Raw genomic sequence first — 17,734 nt, 5'->3', positions numbered from 1 at the left:
CGATTTTAAAAGTTCTTTATAACATATTCTTGGAACAAATCACTGATACTTGAAAGAATGTAGGTGGATCTCCAAAACATTATGGCAAAAGTGAAAAACAAAAATCACATACTATATGATTCCATTCACATGACATTTCAGAAAGGGCAAAACTAGATGGGTGAAAAACAGATCGGTAGTTGCCAGGGACTGGAGAAGAGAGTGACTGTGAATAGAGATTTTGGGGGGTAATGAAACTTTTATACATTGAATGTGGTTGTAATCTCAAGATTGCAAGACTGCAAGACTGTATACATTTGTTAACACTCACAGAACACTACACTTCAAAGCGGAATTTTATTGAATGCAAACTATATCTCAATAAACCTGTTTGTTTGGTTTTTTAAAGGCTTTGCTGTCTTTCCTCCAATTTTATCTTCCCATTCATTTTCTGCCCAATTAACTCCTGCCCCTCTCCATTCCTACCTCCAAACTTTAAGAGCATACAATTGATGGGAGCAATAAAAAGAACAATGAAGGAGTGGTTACTACCAACCTGCTGGGGAAAAAATGGTATTTGGTGGCACTGAGCTTCCAATAATTGTGTTCAGCATCTCAGCAATGCCAGCTTATCACAGCTACTACGACTACATTTATGATTTGTCTTATACTCCACAGAAGCATTCCAATCCCAGAGGAATTCAATCCTAAAGAATTCCAATCCTAAAGAATCATGGTCATTGTTCTCATGGGAAAAAAACAAAACCATGGGACCCATGTGGCAGGCTGTCCCTTTTGTTTTCATATCATTCAGAGACATGTAATTTTCTTTTCATGAGAGTCTACCACTTTATTTGCTTTGCTGTTCTTCTTATTCTCATTAGAACTTTCAGTAAAAGTTTTAGATAAGGAAAATCCAATGTTAAATAAGTACCCCAAAAAAGTACCAAAAAGTTCCCTAAAAAGTAGTTTTCATTCTTTGTTCCATTTAAGGGTGCAAGGCTGACTCTGCAAGAAAATAGGTAATGAGAGATTAAAGAGGTTAGATAGACAAGAGGCTTCACTTCGCTTGTCTTTTAAGCTTTACTTGCTTTATTAGCTTTCACAAGTGATTCCAAGACAAATAACTACAGGTATAGATCTCTCTGTGTGTGTGTGTGTGTGTGTGTGTGTGTGTGTGTGTGTGTGTGTGAGAGAGAGAGAGCGATGTGAACACCTAAGAACTATACTTGCAGCAAAATGAATGCATGAGTTTGAAGAACGATTCTATGTCATCAAACACCAGAGTTTTAAGCTCATCTGTAGCATACATCTGTATGTCCCTTGAGGATGGAAGCATGTCCATTATATTCATTATTATTAAGAAGGCAGAAATCACAGTGGCTAAATGGCACAGTGGCTAAAGGCATGGGCTATGGAACCATAGATCCTCGGGTTAGAGCTTCAGCTCTGTGCTCAGAGGCTACGAGGCCTTGGGCAAGATTACCGATGCTCTCAAAGCTCAGTTTCTCTATCTGGAGATTGGGAACATAGACACTCAGAGAATGTTAGTTGTTTTTATTCCTATGAGATGGTCTTTTGAGGTTACTGGCTCACCAGCTCTGAACTACAAATAGAGAAAGTGCCATTTACCTTTCTCCCCACCTATCGCCTAGCTCAACCCTTAAAAAACAAAATCTCAAGTTTAGTGGTGACAGTACAAAATATTCACTGTATCCTTATCACAGTTTCATGGGTATCAACTCTTTTTTTACACATATAGTCTGCTCTGCATTATCTGCAATAATGAAGCAGAGCAGGGTGAAGGATAACCCAAGAGGATAATCTTTGGGGCGCGTTCTCTGATTTATATTTAGTAGACCTACTCTGCTAATTACATGACTGTACTGTTTGGGTTAGTGTTAACATTCAATTGTATTCCTGAAGCATATGTCAGCTGGGGTGGGGAAATAGCTAGAACTGTGCTAGGCATCAGAGGAAGACTGGATCAAGATTAAAAATGAACCACAATTAATCCCATGAAGTGGATACTGAAAAGTTAACTGTGACTCTTAGTGTCCTTCCAATTCTGAAATCCTAGGAACCATACAACACCTAGAAAAGTGTGTACTCCTTCCTCTAGACACTCCTTCCTCCCAGTATATTACCCTAATGTTGAAGAAGCCACCATACCATCTGGGTGTATAACTGGTTTTGTTTCTGCTAGGCCAAAAAACTGGGTAACTGTTCCAGAAACTTTCCCGTCACATCAGAGAATTACCCATAATTATGTGATAAAATGAAAATGCCTCTAACAGAAGCACACTCTCTGAGCAATTACAGCAAAATGATGACAGGCAGCTGAAAGCATTTGGCATTTGTGCAGTATCGATCTTCCCCAGAAGAGAAGGGAGAAAGAGGGGGTGGCGGGGGTGGGGGTAGGTGCAAAACGCTGGTACAAAGGAGGCAGGAGGAAAACAACAGAACACTGAGTCACCTGGGTTTTTCTTTGCTGTGCACAAAACGCACTTTTTTCTCGTTCACATCTTTCCAGCTAAAATGGCCAGCCTTATCGAGCTGAACTTCTTTTCCATTCCTTGAGAGCACTAGGTGACCATTGGTGGGGGTGCTAACAACATGGAACAGAAGATCTTCGACCCTGCCATCTTGGTCCTGGACATTCAGGAGGGAAAAATCCAGGGGCTTCATTGAACCAATTGCAAGGATGAGGGAACCATTCACGTGAAGACCAGGAGTGTGTATTTTGCCTGGAAAACATATGAGTCGAAAGGTCAGGCTTGGTAATTAAGTAATTAGTTTTTTGTTGTTGTTTTAAAAAAATAGGCTTGTAGTGTTTATTTAGAGCTACAAAGATGAGACACGAGGTTCCTGTACATGACCAGCTTCCTTTTTATCCAGTGGTTCTCACTCTGGTTGCACATGAGAATAACATAGGATCTCAATGTCAAACTATAAAACTCCTAGAAGAAAACAGGGAGTAAATTCTTTGCGATCTGGAATTAGGCAACGTTTTCTTAGATATAACACAAAAAGCACAAGTGACGAAAGAAAAATAGATAAATTAGACATCATTAAAATGAAAAATTTGTGCTTCAGAGGACACCGGCAAGAAAGTGAAAAGACAACCCGCAGAATGGGAGAAAATATTTGCACATCATATATCTGAAAAGGGACTTAAATCCAGAACACATAAAAACTCTTACAACACAGTAAAAGACAAATAACCCAATTTTAAAATAGGCAAAGAATTTGAAGAGGCATTTCTCCAAAGATATAAAAAGGCCAGTAAGCACACAAAAAGGTACTCAACGTCATTAGCAATCAGGGAAAGGCAAATTAAAACCACATTGTGATACCACCTCACACCCACTAGGAAGGACAATAAAACCTGTTCCTGAGGATGTGCAGAAATTGGAACACTCATACATTGCTGGAAGGAATGTACAATGGTGCAGCACCTGGGAAAACAGTCTGGCAGTTCCTTAGACAAGTAAACATACAGCTACCATATGACCCAGCAATTCCACTCCTCCTTATAAACCCAAGAGAACTAAAAACATATATCCACACAAAAACTTATACATGAATTTTCATAATAACATTATTCATAATAGTCAAAAAATGGAAACAACCCAAATGTCCATCCACCGATAAACAGATAAACAAAATGTGGTCTATCCACACAATGGAATACTATTAGAGCATAAAAAGAACTGACATACACTGATACACATTACAATATAGAGGAACCTTGGAAACATATGTCACGTGAAAGAAGCCAGACATAAAAGGCTACACATTGTATGACTCCATTTATGTGAAGTGTCTAACATAGGCAAATCCATAGAGACAAAGTAGTCCATGGTTGCCAGGGGCTGGTGCGAGGCGACAATGGGGACAGACTACTAATGGTTATTGGATTTCCTTTTAGGGTGAGTAAAATGTCCTAAAATTGGATAGCGGTGATGGCAGCATAACTTTGTGAATATACTAAACACTACTGAACTGTATACTTTAAAGGATGAATTTTATGGTACAGGAATTATAGCTCATCATCATCATCATCATCATCATCATTATATAAGGATCTTCTAAAACTATACTGATACTTCGGCTCCACCACCAGAGATTCTGACTTATGTGTTTTGGGTGGGACCTTGGTGATTTTACAAGCTCCCTGGGTAATCCTAATGGGCTCCAGGTTTAAGAAGAGTCCTATCTTAATACATGTATCAAATCTGACCATCAGACCCACCAAGGGCAAGAAAAGAGACAAGTATGTGATACCAATTCTAGAACAGTACCAGTTAATCTATAATGTAGTAGGATTATCAATGGCTCATATTCAGAATTCATATGCAATATATACATTTTGTTTTAAAATTTTACAATCTTTGTCCATAGAAAACATCTAATGGATGAATTAAGATTTCATTTCTGACCATCATGTGGGTGGGATTCATTCTGTCTCCCGCAAGTTATTTTACCTGGAGTTGAATTGGCAGTGTTTCCTTCTAAGTGTAGGTCAGTGAGGACATTTTGGGAATGTTAAGTTTCAAGAGGACTACTTCTACTGTAAGATTGCTCTAATGAAAGTGGAATTCATTTTTGCACGTTGCCTTCTATTGTTTCAAGAGGAATAAGCTGACTGTCATATACTTGGGATTTTTAGAAGGATCCCAATAAGATAAGCCAAAGATATTTCCCCCCATATGAAGTCTTAGTATCTTTAGTATCTTTAGAGATCAGAGATGAAAAATATGATTGACTACAGGTGTTAAAATATGTCTCACATTATTGATGAAGGACACTCAAAAGCCAAGGAATGCTCAGCTATAATAGCTTCATTCCCTATAAAAGTTGTGGGATTCAAAATTAATACTAAAGTTAAATTGGCTTCTCTTTGTTGTTTAAGGTGAAGTATCCATTGATGTGCTGGACAAGACTAACTCCATTCCTTTAACTTGTTACCTTATTCTTAATGGCAGTGTGGCTTGAAATCCATTTGTTTTAAATAAATGGATTGTGATCCTAATAGGTCAGGCTCCTCACAGTATTCATTATTTATTTATAATTTATCTCCAGCTTGTGCACCACAGATGCACCATTGCACCCTGGCATAATTAGCTCTACACGTTTATATAAATATAAATAAATTACATCTATAAGTATATACGTAATTTTCTACAACATGGTTGTAGTTCAGGAACATAATTTAGTTTTATGCCAAATTTCTGATCTGATAGTTGTGACCTTAAAGCACAAAGTGCTTCTTTTTCCCCTCCAAAAATCTTAGAAGCAGAGTGTTCCCAATCTTCTATGTTTTATGAAGAGTCCCTAATTCCTAACAGCACTAGGGTTTTTCCCAGAACGGGAATCCTACATTTCATAACATGTGAGCCTCCGTGCAGCAAACTCAGCCTCTGCACGGAGAAATTACAGGTGAATTCATCAGCGCACCATAGGAGAAGCACTTACCAGCACATGTATCATTAGAGGAGTGGGCAGAGAAGCCAGGAACGCAGTTGGCAAAACAAAGGCCACTCTTCAGAAAGAACCCACGATCACAGAGGTGACACCTGTCTCTGCGGCTGCAGTGCACACACCCCCGAGGGCAGGCTATTGAAGAGAGGACACACTAAATGAGGCACAACGAAGGCTAAGCATCCAGCGAGGGCCACCAGGGATAAAGAAACGGAGAGTGCGTGCACAACTGACACAGGACCCCCAACAGCAGTAAAAGAGAATTTCAACAGTTTCTGAAAGAATTGCATAGAGATCTGCCCCCTCAGAAGGAAAAGTAAATAGGGAGGAGCACCCTGGCTTTATACACTGCTCTGAAAAGGTTTCACATTAATGGATTGTTTACAAAGTTAACCGTATTGACTTGTAAGAGAGGCAGTTTATAGTGATTAAGAGCATAGGCCCTTTCTGGGTACTATTCCTCCTCTACCACCTACCAGCTGCCAAACGTGGGCAAGCTCCTTTAACAATCTGTGGTGCAATTCTCTTGTTTTAATAGCAGGGAAATTAATAGCACCTACTGCAAATGATTGTTGAGAAGATCACCTGTGTGGTAATATGTTGTGACTAGAACAGTGCCTGGCACACCAAAGATCTCAATCATACTACTACTTTCACTACTACTCCTGTATTATAATTAGTATTAGTATTATTATTGTTATTTGAAGTGCATGAGGAGTGCAAGCTATTTAAAGGACCATAGGTTATTTCTTTGGGTCAAGTTAATAATTGTCTACAAACTGAGTGTTCAGTGCCTAATTTTTCTGCTTCCGTAGTTGAGATTTTGTGAGACGCAGCACAGTAAACTTTAAAAGCCCAGGATTAGAATTAAAAAAAAATTGAGGTCAAATATCTGATTTTATGTTGCCCTGGTTAATACTTTTAAGCCTCTTTTTCTTTTCTTTTTTTAACTTGCAAAACAGGAGTCAGAGTGTCCGCCATATTTTACCAGTTCTTTGTGAATATTAAATGAGATAATGCAGATGAAGGAAATTTGGCAAAATGTAAAATGCCACGCTAGGGTAATGGCATGTTTATTAAATGTCAAGTATTCTTTAAAGTGGGGCACACAGTACCAAGCTTTGACAGAAATGATGAGAAAGCACTGCAGAAATTCTCATGAATAACTCAATGGGCAAGAAGATTAAGACTTTGGGTTTAATTTTAGTTTCATAATAAAAGGTCAATGTGTCTCACTCAATTGTCCCCAGAAATCCTACTCTTTAAGGATATTACAGCATTATCAGGGTCACCGGAAATTTAGTATACACACCGAAAATTCTGTGCCCATAGCAGCAGGGCTGATCCACTTTTAATGGGTACTGTACCTTTGTTTAACATAAGCTTTACATTCTATAAAATAGTGGCTTCATTTCCGTAAAGACCTTTAGGGACAATATCGATTTGTGCAAGAGAATTACTGGCCTGCAGGTCTATATTCTATTTAACCAGCAATTGGCAGATGTGCATAGGAAGCCGTCAATTACTTAGGCCAACGTCCCTGGGTGTTCTTGCTGTTTCTTATTCCGATTCTATTTGGTTACCTGAGATCAGCACACCTGACTGGCTTGCTGCCCTCACTTCTACCAGAGAATTCAACCCAGTTACCAAGTTACCTGTGCATTTGCGATTGGCATGATCTGCAAAGTATCCCTTCCCACATTCCTGGACACACTGGGCTTCCAAGAGGAGAAATGGCTCTTCACAGCGGGTGCACTCCTGGGGGCCTTGGCACTGCAGACAGTGGCTGTCACAGCCTGAAAGACAGAAGTCAAGTCAACAAGAATGTGTATGGCTCCTGGCCCTCATGGAGAGGCGGTGTTAGAAACGAGGAGCAATACAAGCTGGTGTGCTGGGCAAGGCAGCAGACTAAGAGTCAGGACTGGGCTCCTGGGTGTGACTATTGTATTTACAGCTGGGTGACAAAACTAGTCACTCCACTTCTGTGGACCTCAGCATTCTTGCCTATAAAATGGGAGCAGACATACTGTTCTACGCAGCAACCTGAGGAAAAATCAAATTAAATAATGGAAAATACTAGGTAAACTCGAAATTGACAGATATCATACATTATCACTATTAACTAGTTTTTGGCTCTCCGTAGTGCTTTCGCTGAAGTGTCAATTTTTCCTGACTCACCCACTCAGGTAACAGAGTCTCCCAAGAATGTTCCCAGGAACGCTGTCTGTGCACTGTGTGAGGGTGAAGGGGGTACTGGGCCAGAGAAAGGCGATCATAAAATATAAGGTATACGAGGTCTAACACTTAAGTTTGTGAACTTGCTGCAATGATGTTGCTAACATTTTCTGATATCAGAGGAATTGATTATTCATTATGAATTTGTACAAACAGGACTAACAGTAACATTAACCAAGTATACTAGTATTTGGAAGTGCTGAAAGGGCTGCGTAAAAAAGTTAGACAACCTGAACTTTTTCTCAACAATTCATGGCTCTTTCATCATGACAATGCACCAACTCACACAGCACTGTCTGTGATGGAGTTTTTAGCCAGTAAACACATAAATGTGTTAGAACCCCTTCCCTACTCACCTGATCTGACCCCCAATGACTTCTTTCTTTACCCAAAGACAAAGAAAATATTGAAAGGAAGACATTTTGATGACACCCAGGACATCAAAGGTAATACGATGACAGCTCTGATGGCCATTCCAGAAAAAAAGTTCCAAAACTGCTTTGAAGGGTGGCCTAGGCACTGGCATCAGTGCATAGCTTCCCAAGGGGAGCACTTCAAAGGTGACTGTAGTGATATTCAGCAATGAGGCATGCAGCACTTTTTCTAGGAAGAGTTCTCGAACTTAATCGTCTCACCTCGTACACAGGGTTGGGAGGCAGATGGTGGAATCACGTGATCTTTCCATGTACTCAGAAGACCAGAGTACACACACCTCTCTATCTGGAGCTCATAACTGTTCAATTTTTAAGGAAATCTAAAAGTAATGGTCAAAACATACCTGTTTGTGTGGCATATACCCCCCAAATTCCCATAGTGACCCCAAATTTCAGCAAATGTTGTTTTTGGGCATGGGAGAAGAAAAGAGAGACATTATGATTATACCAAAGGAAGGTTCTTAGGAAAGAAACCAGAAATTAGATAAGGAGCCAGAACTGAAACTTGCCACAGGTTCCTTCTCAGACAGTAAAGTCAGAGGAGGCTGACGCTGGGATGAGCCCAGATCTGCGACTTGGGACACTTACTCCTGCAGAGGCCTGCGTCCCGATAAAATGATGGTGTGCACTGCTCCACGCAGGCGCCATTCTGGAGAACGTAGCCATCCATGCACTGTAGGCAGTCGGTCCCCAGGGGCCCGCTGCACGCATTGCAACTCCAATCACACTCTAGAAAGAAAATCCACGTAAGTGAGGACAACGTAAGAGATGCCAGATAAGTGAGCTCTAAGGGGGCTTCTGCTCGTAGCAGCCCGAACACCAATCTGAGGTTTGGTGTTTCCTAATTATGTTAGACATGAGCATGTAGGAGGATCGCTCTGTGCTCCTACAGAGCCTGCTGGTCAGCGGCTCTGCCAAGAGCCAGATTAACTTGACTTATTCCATGGGCCCCAGAGTTCTTTATCCCTGAGCCACGGAGTCTTCTTGCAAAGCCTGTTCTCGGGAGTGGCCAATTTGCTCCATCAACATAATTGGACTTCCTCCGAACACTCAAGAGGTAAAGGATGTCAGAGAGTCAACTAAGAATGCATCTGCTGCCTCCACTGACACCAGCTGTGTGACTCTCTACGTCTCAAAAATCAGATGCTGACCAACACAACAGAAAGAACCGACAATGGTAGAATTAAACAGGGCATAAAGGAACCGCCCAGAAAGAAAGGAGAAGAAAAGAGAGACATTATGATTATACCAAAGGAAGGTTCTTAGGAAAGAAACCAGAAATTAGGAGAGCTCGCTGAAAACCAAGCTCTCCTGTAGAACAGAAGACCTGGCTGATTTCCATGTTCACTCATTCAACAAGCACCTGTAGGATGCACTGTACTGACTGCGGAGACAAAGTGGTAGGTGTAGACCCTGCCCTCAAAGAGCTTCTGTTCTAGTGGGTCCCAGCCTTAGATGTGCACCCCAATAATCCAGGGGTATTGTTAGAAACTCAGCCGATCAGGCTCACATCAGAACTACCGAGTCAGCCTCAGGGACTGGGGCACAGGAAAATGCGTCGCTTCTTGTTTTTAATGGTGCAGGCAGTTCAGATGCAGTCAGAAAACTCATGTTTGAAACCAAAGTTCTAGCTGGTGAGGCAAATCCTTCACGCGTGGAAAATGGGGCATGATGGCATGGTTAAGTACTTGGGTTTTGAAGTCAGGTAAGTCTGAAGGTAAGTCCTGGCTTTGCCACTTTCTATCTGCATATCTTACACACCTTCCTGAAACTTTTTAAGCCTGGGTTTCCTTAACTGTAAAACAGAGACAAGAATAGTACCTATGGCATAAGGCTATGGTGAAGATTAAATGAAATGATGACTGTAAAGAACTTAGCACAGTGCCTGGCACATAGTAACAGCTTCGTAAATGTTTGCTGCTGAACTGTTTATCCTGGAGAAATAGCTCCACTCGGTGCTGCCATGCCCCCCCTTTCCTCTCCTGCTAGGAAGCTGGGGAAAGCTCTCATTAGTCACTGTTCTCTCTTCCTTGATGTAATATTTCTAAGTCCCAAGGAAGCAGGTAAATAGGCGAGACAGTACACGTGCTTCCAAGAAGATTTATAAAGTTAATCTCACTTATTTATTTGGCTAAAACAGTCTTGACGGAATATGACTAAAACAGAGCCTTGAAAACTGCCAGCATGGTTATGAAATCATTTCAACAGGGAGGATTTATGAGAATCTCATTTTCACCACAAGATGACAACCACTGGCTAGAAGGGGAAAAAAACAGGAACGCTTCTGTGGTCTTGAGCACAGCAGACCACCTAAGCTGACAACCAAGTAGCATTTCTTGGAATGGAAAGTGTGCAGTTTTGCAAAGGCCTAAAGTATCCCAAGTTTACTTTGACAGATGTTTGACCTCCATATCTGAGTCCTAGCTTCTCTGGCAAAACTGGAGAGATGGAGGGAAAGTGGAATGAAGGAACGGAGAAGGGAAATGGAGCAGGAGCAAGAAAAATCTATCCTGTCACTCTGCTTTTCCTCTGGCTAAGCACTGCCATTCAAAGAACAAAAGCCCCAAGAATTGCTACCACTGGAGAAAAACAAAAAGGCACTTAGGTTTTGATATTACCTCCTTATAAACTCCTCCAGGACAGGGACTATGTCTTCATTCATTTAAGTATGCCAAGCATAGATGACCCAATCAGACACAACTCCTAGCCTCATCAAGCATAGCCTAGTAATCTAGAGTTCTAAGTGCAAGTGCCTACAGGGCCCAGGAAGGTAATGTGAATCTTTGAAATAGGCCTGGTGTGTTAGAATAGGGAATGGTGGGGACCTGAAGAGATCATGCTTTTTATCCAAAGAAAACAGCAGCTACTCATCTTCTATCTACTGTTGCATCGTGGGAATGAAAACCCAGTATCACCAGATCTTCTGACTTCTTCAAAAGAAATTGAAAAATCTCCATTTTTGTATGTGAAATTTTCTGATTTTTAAAAGGCAAATATTCAAGGTTTAAAACATTGGAATATTAGGTGAGCCAAACACAACCTGAGGGTTTGCAGTTTGCCTCCCTAGTCTAGTTACCAAATACCTTCTTGCACAATGTCTGGCACATAGTAGGTACTCAAAAATATTTGCTTAACAAATAAATAAATGAATGAATACATGAATACATACATTCATAATGACTTCTTGCTATCATCAGAGAAAGTATAAATGTATGATGACAGTATATTCCCCATGTGGGAACATCTATAGATTGGACATCTATAGCAAAGGGGCACCACTGAGTAAAAGAACTGCTGTACAATTCAGGAAGAGCCTTACCTTTGCATGTCTTCGTGGAGACATCAAGATAGTACTGTGGGGCACAACTCTCATACTGACATTCCCCAAAGAGCAGGACCTTGCTTGGATCTCGGCAGGAGGTACAGCTGGCCTGTGAATTGCAACTTCCACAATGTGTGTTGCATGCTGAACAGATAGAAAAAGGAAATGCCCAGGTGATTACAATAGCAAATAATGAAGCACTGATCCCATCTAGACAGATGTCAAAGAACAAAGGCTCTGCTCCAACCTTCTGGTCTTTTACTATGGCTCATAACCCTCCTCCATGATCAACAGAAACAGAAAATATCAATCTTATTTTCCAAAATAAAAAGAGGCAATCTTACTTTCCAAAAAAGATAATTTATAAAAGCAAGAATGGAAATCCCATATCCAAACTGCCTTGAGATTCAGCAACAGAATTTATACGTACGCCATGATCTCTGGAATGACAGCCTAGAGTTTTATTTGAACTTCATGTCTTAAGGAATCAAGTTTCCTATAGCTTATGATGTAGAATCAGATTTTTTTGTGATGTCAGGATTAAAATTAGGCATCCCTTTTATTGTGATGCTCAGGAAATTCCATACTATAAGATACAAAGGACTTACAGGTGACCTGGTTTATTGATTTTCCTAGTTGTGATTCTTAGCCGCCACTTAATTCAAGTAGTCAGGGATGACCCCCAAATCTGAACATACTTCCATCTTCCCTAATTTAGCAACTGGCATTTCTCCATCTACTCATCTATTTATGCTAGAAACCTGGGAGTCTATTTTGACACCCTTTTTTTCCTCACTCCTAATCCAATCACTCACTGGATTCTATTTCTCACTTCTAATGCAATCACTCACTGGATCCTATTTACTCGAACTCTTCCACATAATTCTCAGAACGTTTTACTTTTTTCCATATCCACAAATGCCATCAATACATCCAAGCCATCATCATCTCTTGCTGGACTACTATAGCTTCCTAATTGGTTTTCCCACATACAGTTCGATCCCCTTGCAATTTATTTTCCATGTATCCACCAGAATAATTTTTCATTCATACTGCTCAGGCTTCAGAGGTCAATTTCATCTATGAACTCATATTTTTCTTCAACCCTGGAATATTTCCAGCCTTCATTTCTGCAAATATTGCTCCTCCATCATTCTCTTTATTCTTTCCACCTAGAAATCTTAATACACATATTTGAATTTTTTCAATATAAACTCCAACTCTCTTGTATTTAACTCTTACTCATTTATCAGTCTCTTCTTCAAGAAGGCCTTTTTTGACTCTCCAGTTGAGAACAGGTCTCCCAGTTACTGCTCTTATGACACCCTGTACATTTCTTTCATGTCATACGTAACAATTTTCATTTAAGTGATTATCTAACATCTGTATCCTTTAAGCTGTAAGCTTTGTGTAAGCAAAAACCAGGTTGGTTTTGTTCCTTGAGATATTTCTAGCATCCAGCTGGTTATCTATCGTTTTGTAGGTGTTCAATAAACATTTACTATATAAATGAAAGAAGCCAGATATTGTAATGATATATACTCAAACACTAGCATCTCTGCCATATTCTGAAATCTTCTCAAAGTATGGATCAGAAGAAAGGTCTACATAGCGATCGTGTGAGTTTTAGATCTGTGGGATATCAAAGCATGAGGCACAGTGCATGAAAATTACTCCCCTGCAAAATAATAATAATAAAAAATTCTCTTGTTTCACCTATGAGAAAAGCCATTGGTGGAAATTCATTAGAGTATACAGATTTGTAATTAAAGGTCCTGGAAAATTCTAGACTGGGTTTTCGATAGTTTGGGAATAATTAGAAAAGAATATTTTAATCGTTAGAAACTTTCATGAGACGAACTTTTTTTTTTTTTGAGTAAGATTTCTACACGTGGTATATCTTAATTCTGGAAAAGATTCCAAAGATAAATTTGTGAATACAAAAATAAAGTGGAGTCTAGTAGTTGTAGGCAGTTTTGAAGATGGTTGAAATGCATACTCAAAAAGTGATCAGTAAATCTTTGTAATTGGTAAAAGAAATGTCTAGTAGAATATTATGATAAAGCCTTAATTTTTTACTTGATCAATATTTTTATTAATGACTTTAATGAAAACAAAGATATCATGCTAATGACAGTTAAATATGTCATATATACCTATATAGGAAACAGACATAGTTAAGTTTCACCAGCTGAAAGAATAACCATTCAAACTTATTTAAGTCAATTGAAGCAATAACCTAAAAAGTAATCAGATGAAATAGCAAAATTATAAGTCCTGCATTTATATTCTATAACCAATTACATAAATAGAGGATATGGAAAACTTTAGACAGCAATTCCTATAGAAAATGATCTAAGAATTTGAGTTGATTAAAAGCTTACTAAAAGTGTGATATGGTTACTACAGAAACTAACACAGTCTTAAGCTAAAGAGCCTTCATATAACCCAAATGTCAGCTGGATCCCCTCTGCTCGACACGGAGCTGCAAAACGAGGCCCAAATCCTCGTTCCTCAGACAGTCAATGCCCTGTCCTGCCAGCTGAGAGTTCCCTTAGTTTACTTCCTCAAGCTTCTGTCTGTCTCTGTCTTGCATCCTTCCATGCAATCTTGCATTTCCCTTTGGCACTCAGTGTGTAACTCAGCCCCTTCACTGACTTCCAAAGCAATGGATATACCTCGAGATTTTGAAACATTAAAAGAGGATTTGGAGGGATGGAACAGCATCACACTGAGGAGCACAGGGCTTTCACCATTTCTATCTGAACCCTTCTTCCTCTCCCATCTAACCCCTCACCCCTCTACAAGGCAATCTGCAAATTACCTTGTCTCACTTAGAGCAGTTCTGTGCATGCCAAAGCCCCTTAGATTCTCAGCTCCATCTCAGAGGAATGGGGTAAGGACCATTTTCTCCATCCTATGATATCCACACTATATTGGTCCTATTACAATCATGTTGGTGCGATCACATCTGGAGTAACAGGTGCATTCTCAGGTCACTGACCCTATGCAAAGTGCCAAGAGGACAGTGAAGGAGATGAGTGGACCAGAAACCAGTGAGGGAATCAGGTCCATACTTTAACCATTGTTCCTTGAGTAGGAACAGCTCTTACTTTCTGCTATAATACGGTTCCTTGAGTAGGAAGGGACCACACAGCTTATGAAGTCCATTCTTCCTCTTAAATAGACTTGTTCTACTGCAGCTCTGAAAGATGGTCATCCATTTCTGCTTAAACACTCCATTGGCTCCAGTTCTGCCTGGAGCAGAAAAGTCCAAGTGGGAGGTGACAATTAATTTCAAACTTTTGAAGGTAATCATGTGAAAGAGGGAGGAGACTTATTCTATACTGCTAAAGGAGTAGATGGAGTTCTAGGGCTGATAAAAAAGAACTACCAAACAACTAACCCGCTACCACCCTCCCTCCCCTCAACAATGGACCAGGCTTCCTTCCTCATTTGTAGAAGTCAGTGATGGGGAGTGAGAAAGACTCTTTACATTGGGTGCAAGGTTGGCTCGAGTAGCCCTGATACACTCTTACTATTCTGATGCACTAGAGTTTCAAGTACCAAGAACCTCATTTATCTTTTTTTAAAAAGTTCCTGCCTCAGTTGGTCATTCTTAAGTTTTAAACTTCCATACCCAAATCTAGATAGCTCTCCAGCTCTTACTTTCTGCTATAATGTGGTTTATTAATGCCTCTCCTTAATACTGATTATATTTCCTTAAAAGCCCTTTACTGCACAATTTCTAAAACTGTCAGGCCTATAATTGTCTATAATGATGAGCATTAGAAAGGGACATTGTTGGTTGTTTTTACATACTAAAAACGGAAATATCCCAACATAGGGGCATGCTTTATTCAGTCTTAGAAAGAATGGAATTTAAGCTTTAGCAAAGGACTGAAGTTAGGAGATTCTTAATTGAACAGAAAGTCTATAAAATCCTATTTACATGGTACGATGGCAAATGCACTTGTGCTAAGATCACACTGCACCAAGGCAAAAACTTCCCAAAAGAAAAATATTTCAGTGAAACATATTCTTGTCATCTATACCCTATAGAAAGTATTTTATTTTTCTTATGAACTTCTATTTCTGTGATTCCACTGCTGTGAGAGCCTGATAAATCTAAGTCACTATTTGTCTACCAACAGTCTCTTGGTCTTGAATAGAACATGCAAGTATTTCATTTGTGTCTCTTGTGTTACAGAATCTACAGATTCTGACAGTTGATTTATACCAAGCAAAGTTTTTATTATAAAAGAAATCTTTTTATGGGTCCAAAAAGGGATTTTTATGTCTGGTATCTCAACGAATGATGCAAAATTGTGAGCTCCATATAAATTCACTTCAAATGCAAATCCTTGCAAACATCTCAATAAACTAACAGCAATATCTTTCCAATCTATAAAATATAAATATCTTTTATTGCTTGATTTGCGTCTCATTCCATGCTGATGATAAAGATAACATCAACATTGGCTATACTGAAAGCTTATTCTCTGCTGGGGTCTGTGTGAAGTGCAATAACATCAGATGTAGGTGATATTATAATCCCCCTTTGATAGAAAAAGAAACTGGTGCCTACTGGTTAATTCATTTGCTCATGGTCACAAAGCTAGTAAGTGTCAGGTAAGATTTGAATTTCAGTCTCCTGACTCTAGAGCCCATTCTCCCAACCAGTACTCTATAATTCCTTCAACATGGTACTTCCTAGGATATAAAATTGAAATATCAGCACTGTATTTGTTAACTGTCATTTTCAAAAGGAGAAAGTATAATAAAAATATTTTAGCAAATGATACTTTAGTGATTGAAACAAAGCAAGCCACTTTAGCCTATCTTAACAGTGTTCCTTCATCTGTGAAGGATTTCTTAAATTTTTATTTTCCCACTCAGATTTGCCCTTTCCCTAATTTATTCTAACTCTTTGCTTTGCTTGACTCAGGTAATTAATCATATTTTGACGTATTTGAAAAATAAGACATCTATACAAGTCACCCTCATGCAAGACAAAATAACTACTATTTGGGCAGAAACAAAATGCTTTGTAGCATGTCAAATCTTACACATTGTCAATATTTAACAATTACATGTTGAAAACAAATTGAATCCAGAGAAGTACTTAGGTCACTGTGTGCTACAATGAGATGTACTCACTGTTCAGGATCTTGGAATTGAATTGCTGAGAGAAACCATAACATGACAGACTAATAGTTTTATTTTTAAAGTGAGATAACTAGAGAATGGAGAGGTTAAATAAACAGCCCAAGATCACACAGCTGGTACTTACAGAGATTCCCCAACCCAGTACTTTCATTTAAGCTGATATCTGAGTTATAATCTGCTAATGGTATCCATATGCCTTTGTAGATTTTCTTCCTTTTATAAAAATGAAGACTACTACATGAGAATATGGAAGCAAGAACTTCTTATTTCTTTTGATGATCGCAGAAGGACAGGAAAAGAAAGAAAGTTCATTTTTAAAAACCTACGTTGACAAGCATGGTTATCATCGAGATAGTGCCCTGGGAAGCAGGTGGTGCTGCAGGTGCCAAGGTGGGACAGAACGAGGTCAGTATCACATGAGGAACAGGAGAAGGGTCCTCTGCCCTGGCAGGTTCTGCAGGAGGAATGACATTCTGCAGAGGAAAAAGAGATACAGAGAGAACCTATGACGCTGAACTCCCTTCCAAAGCAGCATCCCAAGAACGGTTTACAAAAGCCCCAACAATGAGCATTAGCCGATCTGGTTTATTATCCCATAGCATGCCTCTCTCTCTCTCTCTCTCTCTCTCTCTCTCTCTCTCTCTCTCTCTCTCTCTCTCCCCCCCCCCAAGAGAATCTCATTAGGCACCGCCAGCTCCTGTGTCCAGCACTTACTCACTTTTACAAGCTCCATTCTCTGAGTGGTATCCAGCAGGGCAACTGGGAACACAGTGGTCCCCCAGCAGCAGGTAGCGGGCATTCTGGCACCTCAGGCAGATACTCCCAGTGTTGTGGAGATCAGCTGCACAGTGTTGGCACAGAGGATGGCAGTCTGGAGAGGGAAGGGGGTACAAAGAAGGCACAGACGATATGAGACCAAGTCTCATCACTCCACCAAAGGGTGAATGGAATTGCAGTTACCATTATCGCTGAACAGACAGCCAGAGTACCCCACAGGCAATACATGGCAGTAAAGCAGGAGCTTGGGACCTGTACAAATTGTGTGTTTGAGGTTCTTAGCAAATGGCCAGGCCCAGGATAGCAATTGAGGTTTCATCCTTTTCCAATTGAA

The 17,734-nt window shown here is 39.8% G+C and overlaps 1 protein-coding gene across 1 annotated transcript in view; it reads right to left on the bottom strand.

The window, feature by feature from the left end:
- FRAS1 (Fraser extracellular matrix complex subunit 1) overlaps positions 1–17,734 on the bottom strand; it is a 423,267-nt gene that overhangs the window by 141,071 nt on the left and 264,462 nt on the right. The window contains exons 21-27 of the mRNA XM_081054857.1: positions 17,342–17,494; positions 16,950–17,096; positions 11,452–11,598; positions 8,721–8,861; positions 7,119–7,259; positions 5,458–5,598; positions 2,456–2,726 (exon numbers count right to left, since the gene is read on the bottom strand). Coding sequence (XP_080910983.1) covers positions 2,456–2,726; positions 5,458–5,598; positions 7,119–7,259; positions 8,721–8,861; positions 11,452–11,598; positions 16,950–17,096; positions 17,342–17,494 — 1,141 coding nt within the window. The remainder of the gene's footprint in view (positions 1–2,455; positions 2,727–5,457; positions 5,599–7,118; positions 7,260–8,720; positions 8,862–11,451; positions 11,599–16,949; positions 17,097–17,341; positions 17,495–17,734) is intronic.

This window comes from Rhinolophus hipposideros, assembly GCF_964194185.1.
Source record: "Rhinolophus hipposideros genome assembly, chromosome: 1".
NCBI lineage: Eukaryota > Metazoa > Chordata > Mammalia > Chiroptera > Rhinolophidae > Rhinolophus > Rhinolophus hipposideros.
Note: the sequence above shows the minus strand (reverse complement) of the source record. Positions and strands in the feature narration are given on the sequence as shown.